At 37.7% G+C, this 19702-nt stretch overlaps 1 protein-coding gene across 1 annotated transcript; it reads left to right on the forward strand.

Moving 5' to 3' along the window:
- The first annotated feature begins 1364 nt into the window (after positions 1-1364).
- On the forward strand, positions 1365-8018 carry sri (sorcin). Its single transcript, XM_031745954.2, has 9 exons — positions 1365-1495; positions 1656-1710; positions 4099-4143; positions 4313-4382; positions 5047-5090; positions 5248-5395; positions 5866-5979; positions 6255-6313; positions 7656-8018. The coding sequence occupies exons 2-9, from the start codon at positions 1663-1665 to the stop codon at positions 7680-7682; spliced, it is 555 nt and encodes a 184-aa protein (XP_031601814.1). The 5' UTR covers positions 1365-1495; positions 1656-1662; the 3' UTR covers positions 7683-8018.
- Positions 8019-19702: the final 11684 nt, after the last annotated feature.

Below are 19702 nucleotides of genomic sequence, written 5' to 3' on the forward strand. Positions count from 1 at the left end.
TTCTCTGGACTGGAGGTGGAAGCAGAGGAAATGACTGTATGAGCCCCTTGAGAGAAGAAGCTGATTGGGCTCTTTGTTTCTGCCTCTGATGTAATGCCTTACATTAAAGGATCAGTCCTGTATTTTAATCACTGTGACTGCAATAGCCAAAGCATAAATAAATGAATAAATAAAATCAACTTCTTAGTTTTGTACCTAGCTTTCAGGAATAAAATTATTTCTTTTTGGCAGATCCAGTCATTTTTTAAATAGTAACATCTGAGAATTTATTTTTACTTAAGTGGTTATCGTTAAGGAAGGGCCAACATAAGGAAAGATTATAAGGATTTATCACAGGAAAAACTATAAGTAAAAAGAAAAAAACATCATTCTGTATGTCTTAAGCAATTTAAAGTGGAATTTAAAATCTCCAGGGCATTATCATGGTAGCTTTATACTTTATAAACCATTAACAACTTTTTCTATCAATACATTTCTCCTGATTCATTTGTGGTCTTGAGGATACTTACTGATGCAAACACTTCAATCTCATGAACAAAGTACTGCAAAAAAAAAACAGACAAAAACAAATCATGTCAGCTAAGCTAAAAGATAAATCCAGAAAACAAAGACAGCAAGCACACTAGGAGGGCAGGAGGATAAACTAAACTTAATTTCTCTCATTCCTCATTCCTATTTTTTTTTTTCCCGTTTAATATCTCTTCCTGCTCCTCTGTCCTCCAGATGCATTTAAGGAATCAAGATTTTGGTAAACAGAGCTCAATGATTGATTCTGGGTCATGAGCATGAGACCAGAGGACAGAGGAGACAAAAAAGAGAAACGAGAAAACCCTTAGGGAGGGTGGGGAAATAACAAAACATGGGATTAATAACAACACAGAAAAATCCATGACGATTTAAGCTTTAAAATTTAACAATATGTGAACTGAATGAGGGGCCAGAATGAAACTAACACATACAAAGAGATGCAGACAGAGGCGACCACAGGAGTCAGTCGCAGAGAGGAAACCACTGGCAAAACAAGAAGTGTGAATAACAACAAAACCCCAGCAATCAACATTCAAAAACAGACAAAAGAAGAAAGAGAATAATAACAACATAACCAGAAATAATACAAAGATCACGACACTTTGCATCATAAAATGTGCAATATTATGTACGTAAAAGCTTTGTACAGCAGCTCATGGATAGTAAAATGTGACTAAAGGCTTTTACCGGAAAATTATGATTAGAAATAATTCGAGGATGGTGGTTAACCGCTTTAAAACTGAAGTATTGACTGATATACATGATGTACATTTTTTAATCCATTAATTTACTGCAGAATGGTTTCACTTTTACAGCCAGCCCTCTTGCTCATATTGGTCAATTAGAGGTCACATGTCCTCTCCCTACCAATCAGAACTTAATGTGGTGGCTCGCACTGAGGAAAGTGGACATTTGCCCCTCCGAGGCTTCACAGTTTTATTCACCGAGGTCGTACTTTTTATATCAGGTAAGTTCACATTTAGATCTGTGCTTCATTGTACTTCACGGCACTTTATAACCTCACTTCTCGGTGTTTTCCTGCGTACATCACCAGACACGCCCTCAGTCGCTAGATTTGTTTTGCTCTGAGTCGTTACTATTCTTACGTTTATTTCGTTTTGTAACAGGAATAAGATGGCTTTTCCCGGATACGGCGCTGGCCCTGGTGGATTTCCAGGAATGGTAAGAAACCGCTAAATTGTGATGAAACGGTTTTACAGTCATAATCCGTCAACCGACCTTCGTCCCGGGATGGGCATCTTTTCCAACCAGTCCGGAAGTTGGACGGTTTGAGAGAAATTCCGTCTTTACATAAAGGTTTCCATTTGAAATAACATGCAAACATTTTGACAATATATTTGGCTTCAAAGTATCTTAAAGAATTTTTTCGGCTTTAAAACGAAACTCGAGCAGTATTTGTGTGTTTTATATTCGTACTAACTAATGACTGCATAAAGGATGCATTCCGCAGTCAAGCAAAAGTGGTGTTTTTACTTAAAAGGTACTTAGAGTATAAGATGATGTAGGTATTTGTGTTGCAAATACACAGCCATCTATTCGCTTCCGCTTATCCTTATGAGGGTCGCGGGGGGCTGGAGCCTATCCCAGGTACCAAAGGCGAGAGGCGGGCTACTACCCGGACAGGTCGGCAGCCTGTCCGGGTAGTAGCCGGCAACCATTCGCACTCACATTCACACCTATTAGCAAATTTATATTAACCATTTGACGTAACCCCACTAACTGGATGTCTCTGGGTTGTGGGGAGGAAATCGGAAAAAAAAAACATGCAAACACGGAGAGAACATGCAAACCCCACACAGAAAGCCCCTCACCAGGTGGTGGAGTCAAACTCAGGATGTTCTTGATGTGAGGCAACAGTGTTAATCACCCAAATACCCATGATTCTTATATTATCACATTTTACTTTAAGTAGCATCAAATAGGATTTAATAAGCTCATAGTAGATCATATTTTAACCTGATTATTGTTTCTAAAATCCTAACCATAGCACATCTGAAGCTGCCACACCTCATCAGAGCAGATAGCAGTTTGTTCACAGTGTAGTCGAAAGCAGTTAGAATTATACTAATAATTATACTAATTATATAACAAATTTGGACTTCAAACCCTTTGACAGTCTCTTGTAATGATTGCATCCAGATGTGTTGTGCAGCTTATATTTATCTATACATCTGTTATTTAGATTACAGTGTCTGTTAATGACAGAAATAATGGTGCTGGAGAAGGATGGCACATCTTCTTCAATGAGGCCTCAGAAAGCAGCCACGCAAATTAGAAAATACACTGAATCATTTCAAGCCTTTTAAGTGGCAAACAGGATTGTGAAATGATCAGCTAGATGGGTTTTGGTTTATAAACCCTGTGGTTACATTTTAGTTTCTCTCAGGAGATCTGATAGAAAGCTTTTCACCCAGTCATGATTGATTTTGCCTGCTGATTTAAAATGACTGAAACTGGAGGTTGGTAACCTACATAACCTAACTCCTGTTAGGTGTGTCACTTTTACAGCTGAAGTAATTAGATGATTGAACTGTTGGTTGACAGACACACATTCAAACAGCACTTTTATCTAACACAGTCACACTCCAATACATTGAGGGCATTTCGGGGTATTACCCCAAGATTTTTCAACACATGGACTAGAGGAGCCAGGAACAATCCAACAACCTTCCGATCGCTAGACCATCCACTTCACCTGAGCCACACCTGCCTTTATGCTAAAATTCCTTTGCTAAAAACATTTTAGTCCATTGTTAGGCAACATGATGATGTCATACTAACTGATAAAGCCCTTTATATATAACCTTAATGCATAGGTGTCAAACTCTGGCCCGCGAAGCCATACCAAATTACTATTAGAGCTGGCCTACTGGTATTATACAGCTAATATATATATTGTTTAGTATTAAGCTTTGCTTGTTCCATATTCAGTTTTTCAGCAAAATGTGTTTGAGTCCATAAGAAAAGATTCATTCTTATATCTGGAGGAATAAATATATTTCAATAAATATTAACGTTAGCCCGCGACTTTGTTCCAGTTTTGAATTTTGGCCCACTGTGTATTTGAGTTTGACACCCCTGCCTTAATGCTAAAGGCTAAAAAGTGTCATATTTGGTTCCTTAACTAATAACTTAAAATAAATAAGTGTTTAGGAGGAGTTGGTGGGTAAAAAAGCCCATGAACAGACAGATAATGTCTATTATATGTGTATTATTATACACTAGTGTAGTATACTATTATTAGTATATTATATTGATATCCTTCAGGATCCTGTTGTTTTCGTGAAATATCTAAATCATCTATTTTCATTTAAAGGTTTTCATTTAAAAGCATTTAGGAAATTACCTCCATAAAATAATATGTTTATTTATATTGAGACTTTTTTTAAATAGTAAAATTTGTATAAAGTATAGTTTGTTATTTACATAGCAGGACATAGAGTTCTATGGAACTCAATGACAAGTAGCCAAGTGTATCTACAAATACAGAATAATATGAAGAATCAGTTAAATCTCGCTGACTTTAATTTCTTTCTTTCTAACTTTCAGCAACAAGATCCTCTCTATGGTTATTTTTCAGCTGTTGCGGGTCAGGTAAGAGACTCGCACAAAAGTCAGTCTCAAATCACTTCACTAATTTCGGACGTGATGAACTGTTGATGTAGTGACCATTCATGCTTCTTTAAACCTTTGTAAAGTAGCTGTTAGTTACTTAACCATGTTGTGTATCTCACTTTGCCGTGTTTTTATAAAACCCCGACAGGATGGACAGATCTCAGCAGACGAGCTGCAGCGCTGCCTCACGCAATCTGGCATCTCTGGCTCATACCAACGTAAGAGCAAAAGACTGTTTAGAATTTAAAAAGCACCTCAAACACAATACAGATTTTGGTCATTTCATTTTATATCTAAATTATATCTGTGCCTCTTGTTAAATAGTACTGCGGTGTGACTTTTGGTCATAGTTATAAAAACCTTTGCTCTAAAAATCATTTAGCATTAAGGGGAACTCTCTTTTCGGCAAGCAGCAGTTTAAGTGCTAACCAGTGTCACTGGTATTGTGTTCAGTGCCTCGAGACCTCGAGAACTGTTTTGCACTGTTAATGAATTCAGCGAGATAGCTTAAAAACACAGAACAGCCCATAATAGTTCTGCTTTTGAAGTCTTTTTGTACGTGACCGTTGATACAGACAGGAAACATGGGGAGGTAGGTGTTGTAAGAGAACGTGGTTTGTTGTAGTTGGTCAACTTTCGTTCACATTTCTTTCTGCGTGACTTCACAACTGTGGTTACATATGAGGATCAGTTAGTGTTTGCTATTGTTCAATCTTTAAACCACCTTGTATACAGATTAAAATCAGTGTTTGTATCGGTCTGTCATACCTGTTAATAAAGGTGATCTCCTTATTACCCAGTTAATGCTATTTGTATATTTGCCCATATGAATCGAAACATAGTTGTCAGTTGTATCTTTATGATCTTTGTTTCTTTCCACAGCCTTTAGCCTTGAGACATGCAGACTGATGATCAATATGTTGGACGTATCCTTCAGATAATCATCCAAAAAACATGTTTAGTGGATTAACTGATATGATGACAGTTGCTAATGGAAAAACACTACGTGACACAGTGCGTTATAAAAGGAAACCATAACTTGGGTGATGTGTTAAGGGTCCTTGACTGACTCTGCTATCTCAGAGGGACCTGTCCTGCACTATGGGCTTCAATGAGTTCAAGGACCTGTGGCAGGCTCTGAATGGCTGGAGGGGGACCTTTGCATCCTTTGACCGGGACCAGAGTGGGACAATAGACGGCCATGAGTTGCAGCAGGCCATCAACTCCATGGGTAAGAGCAAATTAAAATTAAGTTATGACTTTGACAACAGTCAGGTGTCCACTGGAGCATTGTAGCATGTTTTGCTTGCTTGAGTTATTCCCACTTTTCTTACCAATCTCAAAGAGGTGCTGTATATGTACAAGTCAGTTTAGCTGTGATGAGGGATAGAATCCATCATCCTGGTTCGATGTAAAAATACATGTCAAAGTTTTTCTAAACCTTATACATCAAATAGAAAGGATGTTATCTAAAGTTAAAATATTTTAGTGCAAAATTCTACAAAAGTTCATACTGACCCTTCTCTGGACAGTAGAGACTGCCTAGAAGGTCTCTAAGGGAAAAGGACTTTGAACTTTGTCCTGCATATTTCTGTATATATGGACTATACATGCACAGACTGCCATTGGTTTTAGAGTGGCAATAAAGTAGATGTTAGCCAAGTGCTATGACCATTAGATAATGTATGTGTGTTCATTTAGGTTACAATCTGAGCCCTCAGGCTATGAACTGCATCATGAAGCGCTACAGTCTGAACGGCAGAATCCCCTTTGATGAGTTTGTGAGCTGCGCTGTGAGGCTCCGCGCCCTCACCGGTGAGTCGGTCAAGAAATGCATTAAACTGGACAAACTAGCAATAAATATTATTGAGAGAGGACCTTTCTTAGGCTCCTTGAATATTGCCTGATTTTTTTGTAAACAGGATTAAGAAGACAACATAAAATTATGTTCTTTCATGAGGTTTTTATAGATGGTCATACAGCTTTGTTAAAACAATAAAAGAAAAGAATACCCACAATGACAGAAAAGCAAAAGAAATAAATTGTGTAATAAAACTCATGTGTTTTTTTAATGTGTTTTTGTTTTTCAGATCATTTTCGAAGGAGGGACACAACCCAAACTGGCAACGCCTCATTTCAGTATGACGATGTAAGTTTTCACAGCTGAGGTGTTTCTTCTTTGTCTGAAGAGTTCATTTTAATGCCGGGTTTTCTTGTGTCAAAATAAACACAGAGTTTATAATTTTGTCACTAAACGCTGGAAGGTATTTAATTTGAAATTTGTGTAGAGTTTGTATTAACAGTGTGATGCTGTTAGTTTGAAAGGCAGACAAAAAACAAGCCTTCTTACAAAAACAGAGCTCCTGTGTTGGAAACAAGACTCATGAACTGTTATACCCAATTATACAAAGAGAATTAGAAATGAAGACTCCGAGACTCGAGACTAATTTCAGATAAAGGCCTTGGTCAGTGTTTAAGGAAATAGATGTTCATTATATAGTAAATATGTTCATTAAACCTAAATATGCTTTTTTACCATAATACAGCTTTTATGCAGATAGATTACTTAAAAACACTTGAAATAATTACAAAAATCTGATAACTATTTTTTTCAAACAATGTAAAACTGTGTTTTGATGACATCACAGAACTTTAGTTTGCCAGCCAAAACACTCGAGTTGGAAGTCGCATTAAAGTTGAACAAGTGAGGCTAAAGTATGTTGGAAATGAACGCTGCCACCCTGTGCTTGGAAATAGTATTCCATGTGAATTCCCTCTTGCCACAATCCTGACTGTACTGTTGTTGACACCTGTTATACACTCAGCCTTTCCTTCTTGAATGGAAATAATTAATAACTTCTTGCTGTGTTGTTTTAGCAACATATCAGCTACTTCTTCACTATAGATGGGTTTAGCAATCCCACAGAACTGTTCTGCATATTATGGTTCCAAAACAGGATGTCAGTGCCTGTTTCTGAGATGTCTTGGCATCCTTTCTACAGATTTGTGATGCTGATTGTCTTTATATTTAGTATGTTTTAGAAATACATAGATATCTTGGCACATTTTAAGGTTGTATAGAAAACCTGTAAGCAACAGTGTTTTATTTGCTACAGAAAAAAAAAAAATCTCCTAAAAACTACAAAGACTACGGGGTAGCTGTAGCTCAGGTGGTAGAGCAGGTCATCTACTGATCGGAGGGTTGGTGGTTTGATTCCTGGCTTCCCCTAGTCTGCATGCCAAATATCCTTGGGCAAGATACTAACACCAAATATGAATTGATTGATTTCCTTTTCTTACAGTGGCAACAGGAAGCTGCAAACACGCCTTAACCAAACAGAAACAGTTGCCTGGAAAACTGAAACAATTAGATACATTATTAAAGTTATTACACATCCTAATAATAATGTGATGTAGTGAAGAAAATAATTGCTGGAGAACTGTGTAAGAGTTGTAGAGTAACACTTGGCATATTATCTTTGTCTCCTTAGTTTATCCAGGTCACCATGAGCATTTGAAGAGGACAGCACTCAACAGAGGGACACCCACCACCTTTTAAAATCTTATATTAATGGCATTTTCTTCATATGTATTTTTACACACATTGTTGTACAAAATGTCACTGAAACATTCCATTTTACCAAAAACCTTTTGTCAAGTAATGCATAGTGTTAAAGTTCAGAACAAGTAACCTCGGTTTGTGCTAGTGTCATTTGAGTGGCTGTATACTGGAGCTTATTAGTATCACTCTTACATCTGCATGGGTTCATACCACTAGAGTAACCATGTAAACCTGCAGGCTGGTCAGTGGCTTGTGAACATTAATGGAACTAATAAAGAAATATATGAATTTACTTGTACTTTGCTTCTATTTACTTGTGTTATCTTTGGTTTATCTTTTTTGTCCTTTAAATGCATGCAAGACATGCAATTAAAGGACAAAAAGGTGCTTATAAATTCAGTGAAGCTTCAGGTTAATTACACTGTTTGTTATATTATTAGCTTGTGAGTTATTTTATTGGACACAAAACCACAAAGTAGTCCCAGAGTATAGGTTATTTAACCCCCCCCTTAAATAACATTTTAGATTTTAGTCTACAGTAGTGAACTATATTGCATTGGGGGAAAGAGCAAAGGACCGCATACTAAGTAAGTCTGTGCTGGGTCCACATTTATGAGACAAATAAGAACGACATGGAAGCACTTTAATTTGACACAATCAAAACAGAATCTTGCTCATTGTTTTATTTCCAATGAAGACTTCATGTCATGTAAAAGAATGAACACAGAAAAGTAAGACAGGTTAAAAGTGTGGGATTCCTTAAAACACTCTTAAGCATTACAGCATTATTACACTGATCCTCAACTTCTGAATTTTTGTTAAGTTCTTCTAATTTTTTTAAGACTTCTTCATCTGATATGTGTTTCATTGCTTCATCTGCACCATGTAATGTTTTCCTGGAATCAGTTGGAGCAAATAGCCTGCCACGGTTCCAGGCTGCAATAGAAAAGAAGGAAACACATTGTTAAAAGGAGGGTTATTTACCTTCTGGTTATCAGTTTGAAATCTTTTAATCATGCAACGAGCAAACACAGTAATACAATATTATTGTCACACACCTGCTTTACAAATGCTTTTCCATAACGCACGTAAGTTGCAAGATGTTCACAGTTGTTGTTCAGGAGTTTATATTTTCCACAGTTCTCCTCAGCTTTCATGACTTCGATGTGTTTAATTATGTCAGCTTGACTTGATGGTGTCAACTTGTTATCCAGATAATTTTCTTTTTTATGTTCTTTCTCATTTGTGAGAGAATCGAAAACACAGTATTTACCGTCAATGGGCTTATCTGTAATGATTAGAAGAAACTGTTAGAAATACGTTATAATAATTTGACAGCAAGCCTTATTTGTCTTATTTGTTTCATTATTTTTTTTTTCATATTTCCATTTGTACCATAAATGTAACTGCTATTTCTGTACTTCTGCACCAGGGGTGTCCAAACTTTTCACAAAGAGGGCCAGATTGGGAAGGTGAGAATGTGTGGGGGCCGACCATTCAGCCTGAAATATTTTGAACCATTAACATTAAATGCAAATGAATGATTTTACAATATTTTTTTCCTTTTTTCAAACACAAATTTTATTCTGATTTATTTATTATTAAACGTTTTCACCAAAATCATGTATTTGAAGAACATATAAAATGAAGAAAAAATAAACATCTAAATTCAAAAAACGTGAACAGTAAAATAACATTAAGAGTTAACTTATTCAAAAGTACAAAACATTGTGGGCCATATAAATCCGTACATCACTCGTTTATTATGTCTGTGAAGGTTCTCAGTCATCCGGGTCATCGTAGTCAAAGGAGTTTGCAAAGAAAAGCGTCTGGACTTCTTTAAGTTGTTTGAAGACGTTTCACCTCTCATCCGAGAAGCTTCTTCAGTTCTAAGGTCAAATGGCTGAGAGTCCCAGATTTAAACCCAGTGGGAGTATCCCCCCAAGGAGGGACAAAGGACCCCCTGGTGATCCTCTAATCACTTGCGCCAAGGTGTGAAAGCGGGTGTGGGACCTAATCAGCCAGGGTTTCGGGTGAGCTCATTGTGAAACCTGGCCCCACCTTGTCATGTGAATTCCTGAGGTCAGATGGCCCAGGATGTGAGTGGGCGTTAAGGCGTCTGGGGAGGGAACTCAAAACTGGATTATAGATGGCAGACAGTTGGTGTCGTAAACCACCGCCTCTGTTCAAAGATGGTCGCTCACAGTGGACATAGATGGCCTCTATATCCATCATCTATAATCCAGTTTTGAGTTCCCTCCCCAGACGCCTTAACGCCCACTCACATCCTGGGCCATCTGACCTCAGGAATTCACATGACAAGGTGGGGCCAGGTTTCACAATGAGCTCACCCGAAACCCTGGCTGATTAGGGTCCCACACCCGCTTTCACACCTTGGCGCATGTGATTAGAGGATCACCAGGGGTCCTTTGTCCCTCCTTGGGGGATACTCCCACTGGGTTTAAATCTGGGACTCTCGGCCATTTGACCTTAGAACTGAAGAAGCTTCTCGGATGAGAGGTGAAACGTCTTCAAGCAACTTAAAGAAGTCCAGACGCTTTTCTTTGCAAACTCCTTTCACTCGTTTATTAGTTTTTTAATTGACCATCAAAAATCCCCAAAAAACTACAATATGTTATTTTATTTTGAATCAGATATCAAAAACAAAAATGGATGTGTTTTCAAGTTTAAACCAACAAGCAGGATAAACACCGAGCATTCCGACTGCGTTACTCGGTGTCACACTGCAGCTCAATGAGCTCCAGTTGCAGATGGTCAGGAGTGTCATCAGGGTCCACGGACAAAGGAGAGGAAAAAAACATGATCTCCTAACAGCTGCAAAATCCCGAAAGCGGTGTTGAAACTCCTCAGCCAGAGAAGAGATGTCTGCTACATACCTCCTCATTTGTGTACTGATATTGGTCTGTGAAAAACTGGTCATTACTTCCTGCAGCGATGGGAAATGTGTGATATTGGGCTGCGTTTGTGACAGGTGTCTTTGGAAAAGTAGCAGTTTAGTCCCAAAAGCTTTGATGTGTGAATACAGTTGGCTTACCACAGCATTTAGCCCCTGAAGGCTCGTGTTCAGCATGTTCAGCGTGTTATGTCAACTAAAACTCCAAAATCAGCCAGCCAAACATGATCGGATAGTTGGTTGGTAGTAATTCGTATTAGTTAATAATTTAGAATATGATGACATGCATTCACAAAGAATTTTTACATTATCTTAACATTTATGTGTTTCAGTATCAACTGATTACTGTACTTCTCAAATAGTTTCAGCTCAAATAATACATACTTATGCGGTGAAATATGTCCTTGTCTTCTGCTTGGCCAAATAAATTCTTTGTACCCACATAAACAGCAAAGTGTTTGTAAGCTTTTTTCATTCTGGCACATCCCCTTGGAAATTAAATTATGTCTCCAAATGTGTGCTGAAAATAGAAAAATGGTTTTACCACCAGATATTGAAGGCATAACAACAAAAAACAGCAATATTTTGTCTACAAATAATAAAAGACTTGAATGAATGTTTTAAAATGCTTAATAATAATACATTTTTTATACATCCAGTAAAATACAATAACAACAGCACTGCAACAATAGCATGGGTTAGGTTTACATTTATTTGTTGTTATTCCAGTAAAGTAAACTGAAAGATTAGAGGTCAGGATGTGCAACAAAGCTTTTGTGGAATATCACTGAAAAAATGGCAGGTGTCCAGATCTGGTACTTTCTTAATACTTACTCAAACATAAGACTTCTCAACTGTAAACAGTGACTTCTAAAAGTATTTAGACATTTGCATTTTTATCCAAGGTCAATTGTCACCATTGTCCCTACTGCCACAACGCACCTCAACAGATGATGCTACTATTAATTTTTAAAATTGTTGATTTACAGGATCCTTAAGGGACACTGAATGCACACTGAAGGGATTTTTTTTAAAACAAAATTTAAACACAGTGAAGTTTATAAAAGTAAAACTGTGAATACTTTCTACTGATGCAGTTTGCAAAAGTATTAGTTTTTTTGTTCCATCAGAAGTTTTCTGCCAGTCTTTTTAAAAAAAAGCATTTTACATGTTACACTGGCAGTCTTACACAAATAAATATGGTTTCAGTGTGACATATGATTCAGTTTATACAAAACAGAAATAAAAAAGTAAGAAGTTACTTACATCAGCGTTAATCTCTACTACTGTGATCACCAGAAGGTGAAATGTCAAAGCAACCAGGATAAAATTCCTCATCTTTGTAAGATTAAAGAATTAAGAATAAAGAATAAGCAGAAGGGGTCACATAAGTTTCCAGAAGCTTCAAAATAATCCCATATAAGGCAAACACTTGACTGGTTACACAGTACACTTTTTCAAGCAGTATGTGACTTCTTCAGCATATTCTTTTCTTGCAGAACATGTCTTTGTGGTGAGATGATAGGAACTGGCAAATGCGGTCACGATTTCAGTTTCACTTTCTGGCAGAACTCTATGAGTTTAAAAGGTTACAACATGAAACAGTCTGGCAGGTTCAATAGGTTGTGTGTTAACAGTTTATAGGCACTTGTTTTAAATTTTTATTCTTTACACATAAATTGTTGTCATTAATGACAATCACCATCTCCAAAACTGTCAGCTGTATCATAATCTGCCCATGTATATATATATATATATATATATATATATATATATATATATATATATATATATATATATATATATATATATATATATATATATATATATATATATATATATATAAAATATTTAACATATAATATGTTAAAATGAAATAATTGGAAATAAAAATGATGTGTATTTTAGAAATTTCATCTCTATGCATGCTCAATCATCCGGGTAAGTAAATCTCCAAAAGCTGATTCTGTTTATCTGGACGTAGCGTTTTCAGTGGGAGAAACGTTTCGTCACTCATCCAAGTGACTTCTTCAGTCTCAGCTGACTGCAGGTTTCCCCAATCTTATAAACAGTATATTTGCATAATGACCTAAACCAGCCCACCTAAAGAACACTTGGATGAGTGACGAAACGTTTCTCCCACAAAATGCTACGTCCAGATGAACAGAATCAACTTTTGAAGATTTTAGACCTTAAACAAACATTAATTAAATCAGTCATACCAAGCCTCAGTATGACTGATTATGTGTCTGTTTATGTGCCTTTATGGTTTTAACATGTACACTTACCTTCAATGTGTGGCTTTTATTTGAACTGTGAAGCACATTGTATCTCTATTTTGATCTGTTTTGAAAAGTGCTATATAAATAAATACAAAGTCTACAAGAAAATGTGAATGCAGTATTACGACCTTAATTAGGAGCAGGAGCAGTACACTCCATGGAGAAGGACACTAGAAACTAAGATCAACGCTAACCTTACAATAAAAAAAGTCTTAATGCGACTGTTGTTGCGATTTGACACTATATAAATGAAACAAAATTGAACTGATAAAAACAAAAAAGTATTTTTGTATAGCTGTAACTGAATTTTTGGGGTAAAGCTTTATCAGAATATCTTTTGATACAAAGCCTACTCATTCTCGTCGATGCCGAAATCGATTAGATGACTAAGTTTACACGAATTCAGCTTTTAACAGAAATAAAATGTTGAAATAGAGTATGAAATACTGAGCAACAACACAAACTACTCACCCATCAGAACATAATTTTTCAGGTTTTGCACTTAGCAAAGTCAGTAACAACTGCTCAGTTCCAAAGCCCTGGCACTGTACTTATCCTGCTCTCTTTTCACCTCCCTCTTTTGAGCATCACGATTATTTACAATCATATCTCTCAGTCATACCTGTCTATCTTAATCAGATGATGATGGAATGAAACGTATTAATTCAAACTGTATTCAAACAGTCGCAACAATGACGACTTTGACTGGCAAATAATATTGATTCCAGCAGCTGGCAGTTCAGTAAGGCCAGATAATTAGAAGGAATTGAATAAAGAATTGATTAGACTCCGATGGCTCGTCACAGAGTGAAATCTCAGCGGTGATAGGAATCAAGTTTCAAGTTTCAAGTTTTATTGTCATGTACAGATAAACAGTGTAGCCACATTTACTCATAATGAAATTCTTTGGCTCGTAAATCGAGGCAGGACCCTCTGGTACCCTCTGGTGGTGGTGAAAATAAGATGGAGGCTTGGATGAAATGACTTGCGAGTGGTGGGGAGGTGGGTTGCACATAGGTTCATGCAAGGGCAAATCAAAGATGAGCGGTGTGATTTAAAATATGGTGCTTGGAGGGTAATTGGTTTGAAGAAGGTGGGCAGAAAGATGATTGGACTACAGCATTGAGTTTTACAGTGTGGGAAAGTGGAAGTGATGTAACGAAAAAGAGAATGTCAGATTAATTCCTGTATTCTCCTAAAAAGTCCTAAAGCCAGGTATGATCACATTGTGGTCCAGGAAACATACACTCACACTTCATTAGCACATCAAACTCCACTCACTGTATTCCCTGATGATCAGTTTACTGAGTTTATTCATTACTGAAGGCACATAGGCATAACAAAACAAATACAAGGAGTACAAGAAGAAAACATTTAATAAAGACAGTGCACAAATGTGTGATTATGTAAGTGCACTTGTGTATTTAAGTGTTAATGTATGTGTTTTGTCATGTGTTCATGCGTGTTTATTGAACTGTCTTATAACTGCAAAAAAAATATTCATTTGTCAGCTGTGTGAATCCTGCATCTCCTGCTAGAAGCTGGAAGAACAGGCTGTTGTGTGACTCTGTCCTTTGAACATTACTTCATTATGAATCTCCTTAAATTATTTAACAACCCTGTTATAAGCAAGTCCTGATAATAATGGAGCATGTTGGGTTTGGTTTTTTTGTAAAGGTATAAACTGTCCTATGAGTCAGTCTGAGGAAAAAGCTGAGGGACTGCTGCACTCAAATGAGGAACATGGCAGCCAGGCAGAACTCGAGAGGTAAGGTGGAAATCTCTTTCAACTCAAAATTTTTGGAAAATGTTCTATCAGGTTGGGATTGGGTATTCTTTTGGACATTTTAGAAACTGAATATACATAATATATATAATATTAAGAATTTGATCATTCAGGGAACTGTAAAGGGATATTTGTACTTAGAAATGTAGGAAAAAGTCAAAGCCAAATACTTGAAGTGATAGTTTTTACTATATTATATGAGATAAAGACAGTTCAAGAAAATATAGTTATAGCTATAAATATTTGGACAGAGACAACTTTTTTTTGTAATCTTGGTTCTGTACATTACCACAATGAATTTTAAATAAAACAACTCAGATGCAGACGCCAATTGGACTAAGATCAGGTGAATGACTTGGCCATTCAAGAACATTCCACTTCTTTGCTTTAATAAACTCCTGGGTTCCTTTGCCTGCATGTTTAGGGTCATTGTCCATCTGTAATATGAAACCCTGCCTAATCAATTTGGCTGCATTTAGCTGGATGTGAGCAGACAGTATGTCTCTGAACACCTCAGAATTCATTCAGCTGCGTCACATCATCAACAAACACTAGTGTCCCAGTGCCACTGGCAGCCATGCACACCCAAACCATCACACTGCCTGTACTGTGTTTACAGATAATGTGGTATGCTTTGGATCATGAGCTGTTGCACACCTTCTCCATGCTTCTTTGTTGCCATCATTCTGGTAGAGGTTGATCTTTCATCTGTCCAGAAAATGTTTTTCGTGAACTATGCTCGCTTTTTTATATGTTTTTAGTGTGTGTGTGTGTGTTTTTCATTTTCTTTCTTTTTTTTAAAGTCCAATCTATTCTATCTCCTAAAGACTACATATACAGTCTGAAAGCCAGAATGGAAGTGATTCATACTTGCATTCTTTTAAATGACCACCAGGGAGCAACTCATCAATACAAAATATATTTTATAGTCCACAAATCTTTGGTCTGGCTGGGAAAGGGTTCATTCTAGTCTAGCGTAACATATTAGCTTTGCTTTATTAGTGCTCAGTCCCCACTAACTTCCAAGTGTAGGATATACTTTGCACACATACTTGTCCTTTTATATTTATATGTATATTTTTTACTATATCTGTATATTTATCTATTTCTACACTCATTTTATATGAGTGCTTGATTTTTGTTGTTTGCTGCTATGACAACTCAGTTTCCCTCTGGGATTAATGAAGTCTCTGTGATTCTGATCCTGGTAAAGATGCTAAATCCCCTCACTGTTTTTACCAGCTTGTTTCTAGCTGTCTCTGTTTGATGTTCAGAAAGTAATGCACAGTTGATTTCTAGCTTTGTTTCTTACAGTGGCAGCAGGAAGCTGCAAACGCAAATAACATAAAACACGCCTTAACCAAACAGAAACAGTTGCCTGGTAAAAAGAAACAATTAAATACATTATAAAAGTTATTACACATCCTAATAAAAATGTGATGTAGTGAAGAAAAGAATTGCTGGATGACTGTGTAAGAGTTGTAGAGTAACACTTGGCATATTATCTTTGTCTCCTTAGTTTATCCAGGTCACCATGAGCATTTGAAGAGGACAGCACTAAACAGAGGGACACCCACCACCAATGTTTGTCGTGGTCCTGAGCCTGTTGACTCAGTGTTTTTTTTTTTTATGCTTTTGTTATTCTGATTAGGTATTTCATTATTATTCGCCGTTGTTGTTAGGTTTCTGTTCTGTGCCTGTCCTGGTCCCTCCTTCCATGTCCCCCCTGCCTGTCCATGATGTCATTATGCCTGCTTATGAGTCTGCGTCTGTGTCTCTGTCTGTCGTGTGCTTCCTGTTTTATTTTGTAGGTCTGTGTCCTATGTCAGTGCGTTTAGCTTTGTGCTCTCCCTGTCTCGTCAGTGTAATCAGCGTCAGCCGTGTCTCCCAGCTGTTTCCTCTTCGCTCCGTTCACCTCTTGTATTTAGTGGGCGTTTATCAATATGCGTACTTGTGCGTACTTGCGTTCTCGTGTACTCGTGATACGTCATCAGTCGGAGACCAAGTACTGTTCCAATTCGAAGCATCGCATCACGCGAGAACGCGAAAAAAGTCCCGGATGTGTTTTCGATCCGCCCATTTTATCGAGCATGCATCGGTGTAGACTTGGGACAGCTATATATCCCAGAATGCATTTCGTCCAAAACTCAACAGCGGACTCCCGGCACATCGCCCCCCCCCCCGCTCACGGTCTTCTCACTACTCAGGTTAAAGAAACCCCAGCAGCTGTCTATAGTATTGAGTGTCCACTAGAATAGAAATAAAAGCGTTCTAACATCTCACCTGCTTGTTTTTATTAAGGTATGTACGCGTATGTACATGTACACTATTTTTATTAATAGAGGTTTCACTACTGAGGTTAAAAATGATATATAAGTCACGTATCACTTCTAAATGTTAATGTTTGGTTTATTTCAGTGTGTTATTTGTTCCTGAGTAAACCGGTTTGGCTGTGATTAAAGTTAAGCTTCATAACATGTTACTCACAGTTACATTAAGAGGGGCGGCAGTAAAACTCGGACCTGTGACATCATCACGCACGCTGGTGTTCCGACTGTACAAATCACGAGTCCGTGCTCGCGTGCTTGAGAATTGAGAAACGGCCAACGCGAGTCCGTGCTCGCGTTCTCGGCGGTGCGTGCTCCCGTGCGTTCTCGGCGGGTACGTACTCACCGAGCACGCGAGTGCGTACTCGCTCTCGGTGAGTATGCATTTCGCCGAGAACGCGAGCACGGACTCGCGATATGTACAATTGGAACACCTGCGTGCGTGATGATGTCACAGGTCCGGAGTTTTACTGCCGTCCCCTCTTAATTTAACTGTGAGTAACATGTTATGAAGCTTAACTGTAATCACAGCCAAACCGGTTTACTCAGGAACAAATAAAACACTGAAATAAACCAAACATTAACATTTAGAAGTGATCTAAGTGACTTATATATCATTTTTAACCTCAGTAGTGAAACCTCTATTAATAAAAATAGTGTACATGTACATACGCAGGTATACCTTAATAAAAACAAGCAGGTGAGATGTTAGAACGCTTTTATTTCTATTCTAGTGGACACTCAATACTATAGACAGCTGCTGGGGTTTCTTTAACCTGAGTAGTGAGAAGTCCGCGAGCGGGGGGGGGGGTTGAAAACGATGTGCCGGGAGTCCGCTGTTGAGTTTTGGACGAAATGCATTCTGGGATATATAGCTGTCCCAAGACCACGCCAATGCATGCTCGATAAAACGGGCGGATCGAGAACACATCCGGGACTTTTTCGCGTTCTCGGCTTGATGCGTACTTCGAATTGGAACAGTACCTGGTCTCCGACTGATGACGTATCACGAGTACACGAGATTGCGCACTGCTGGCACGGTCTCTGCGCACAGAAAATCTGCGTTGCGCACAAAAAAAAATCTAACCTGAATTGAGATTGAAATTAATACATGACTGGCTGCTCCCGTATAGGATTAGAACGATGCCACCTTATCCCATAGTCCAGCCAATAATGCAATTCACATTCGTCTATACGCAGCTAATCAACTTCGCTGACAGGCTATGACAGTGTCCTTATGTGCCGACACCGGTGTTTTAGCTAGCAAAGCGGCGTGGCTGATGTGGAGTGAAGCCACGTTAATGACAACGTGTACAACCATTGGAGATGTGAGCAGGACAGACGGAACAATTGACGGAAAAAGTGTGGACTTTATACCAGTTTTAAAATTGTGTTGATAGGCCACGTAAAACCAGAGTTATGATGAAAATATATGCAATGTTTGGTTTTCTTCCTGAATACTATCGTTGTTTATATTTACTGCGGGAAGAAACGGTAAAAACGGCGTTTTATAAGGAAAACGCTCGAAAGCGCTGTCCGCCTGTGAGCAAAAAGAACCCGCCCCCCCAAAAATGGCATTTAGATGTTTAGGAAGGGGGAAGTTTTAGGAGTGACGGCGGTGTTTTGAGATGTGAGAGATTTGCGATGTTTAGCGCAAATCTTGTGTAGTTAGTGTGTAGTTAGTGTGTAGTGTAGTCAATAGTTTTGTTGTGTGTGTCAGAACAATGAGGCGGCTGCTGAATGTTACAGGTGTTACAGGAGTGATACATCTCCTGTTGTCAGGCCTGCAGGTATCAGGCTGTTGTTCTCCTTTATCTCATAGTGGACAGAAATTATTTTTTGGAGTGGCACAAATAGTTTGGATGGCATCAAATTTGATGCAGAACAGCTGATTGTTCTGTAAATAGTTTGAAATGTTTATTTAAAAAAACGCCTTGGCTGCATTTTTAGGTAAACAGCTGCAAAAAACTTTGTTGTTTGCAAAACTCAGTTACTTTTTTGAAGAAGTAACTATATAATTAATTGCCCAACATTGGTCATTATATACTGTATTTTGCAGACAGAATTACAGACTCTCTCCCAGACCACAGACTCATTCTCATAATACAAGTCAGAGCTTCATAAAAAAAGAAAGAAAGTTGTGTTTTCAAAATTGGAGTTCAAGTTATTTTTACTTTCAATAGTGTTAACATACTACACAGGTCATGAACAAGATTTTTTTTTTTAAATTTTCATTGTAAGTGGGCTAAAGCAGTTAATTAAAAGTAGTCTAACATAAATGTAAATGCTGTAATTTGATTATTTTAATAAACCATGTAACTTGGATGGATTCGATGCTGGCGTGACCACAGTGCACACGTCTACTGTTGCTCACAGTGGTCCAAGGGACGCTCAGGGAGTTTGTGTGTTTGCTCAGACACATTCAAATTAGAGGGAACATTGCCCACCACCTTTTAAAAGCTTATATTAATGGCATTTACTTCATATGTGTTTTTACACACAATATTGTACAAAATGTCACTGAAACATTCCATTTTACCAAAAACCTTTTATAAAGTAATGCATAATGTTAAACTTAAGAAGTAACCTCAGTTTGTGCTAGTGTCATTTGAATGCCTGTATACTGGAGCTTATTAGTGTTACTCATATATGATAATACAATTGATT

The sequence above is a fragment of the Oreochromis aureus genome, linkage group 11 (assembly GCF_013358895.1).
Source record: "Oreochromis aureus strain Israel breed Guangdong linkage group 11, ZZ_aureus, whole genome shotgun sequence".
Lineage (NCBI taxonomy): Eukaryota > Metazoa > Chordata > Actinopteri > Cichliformes > Cichlidae > Oreochromis > Oreochromis aureus.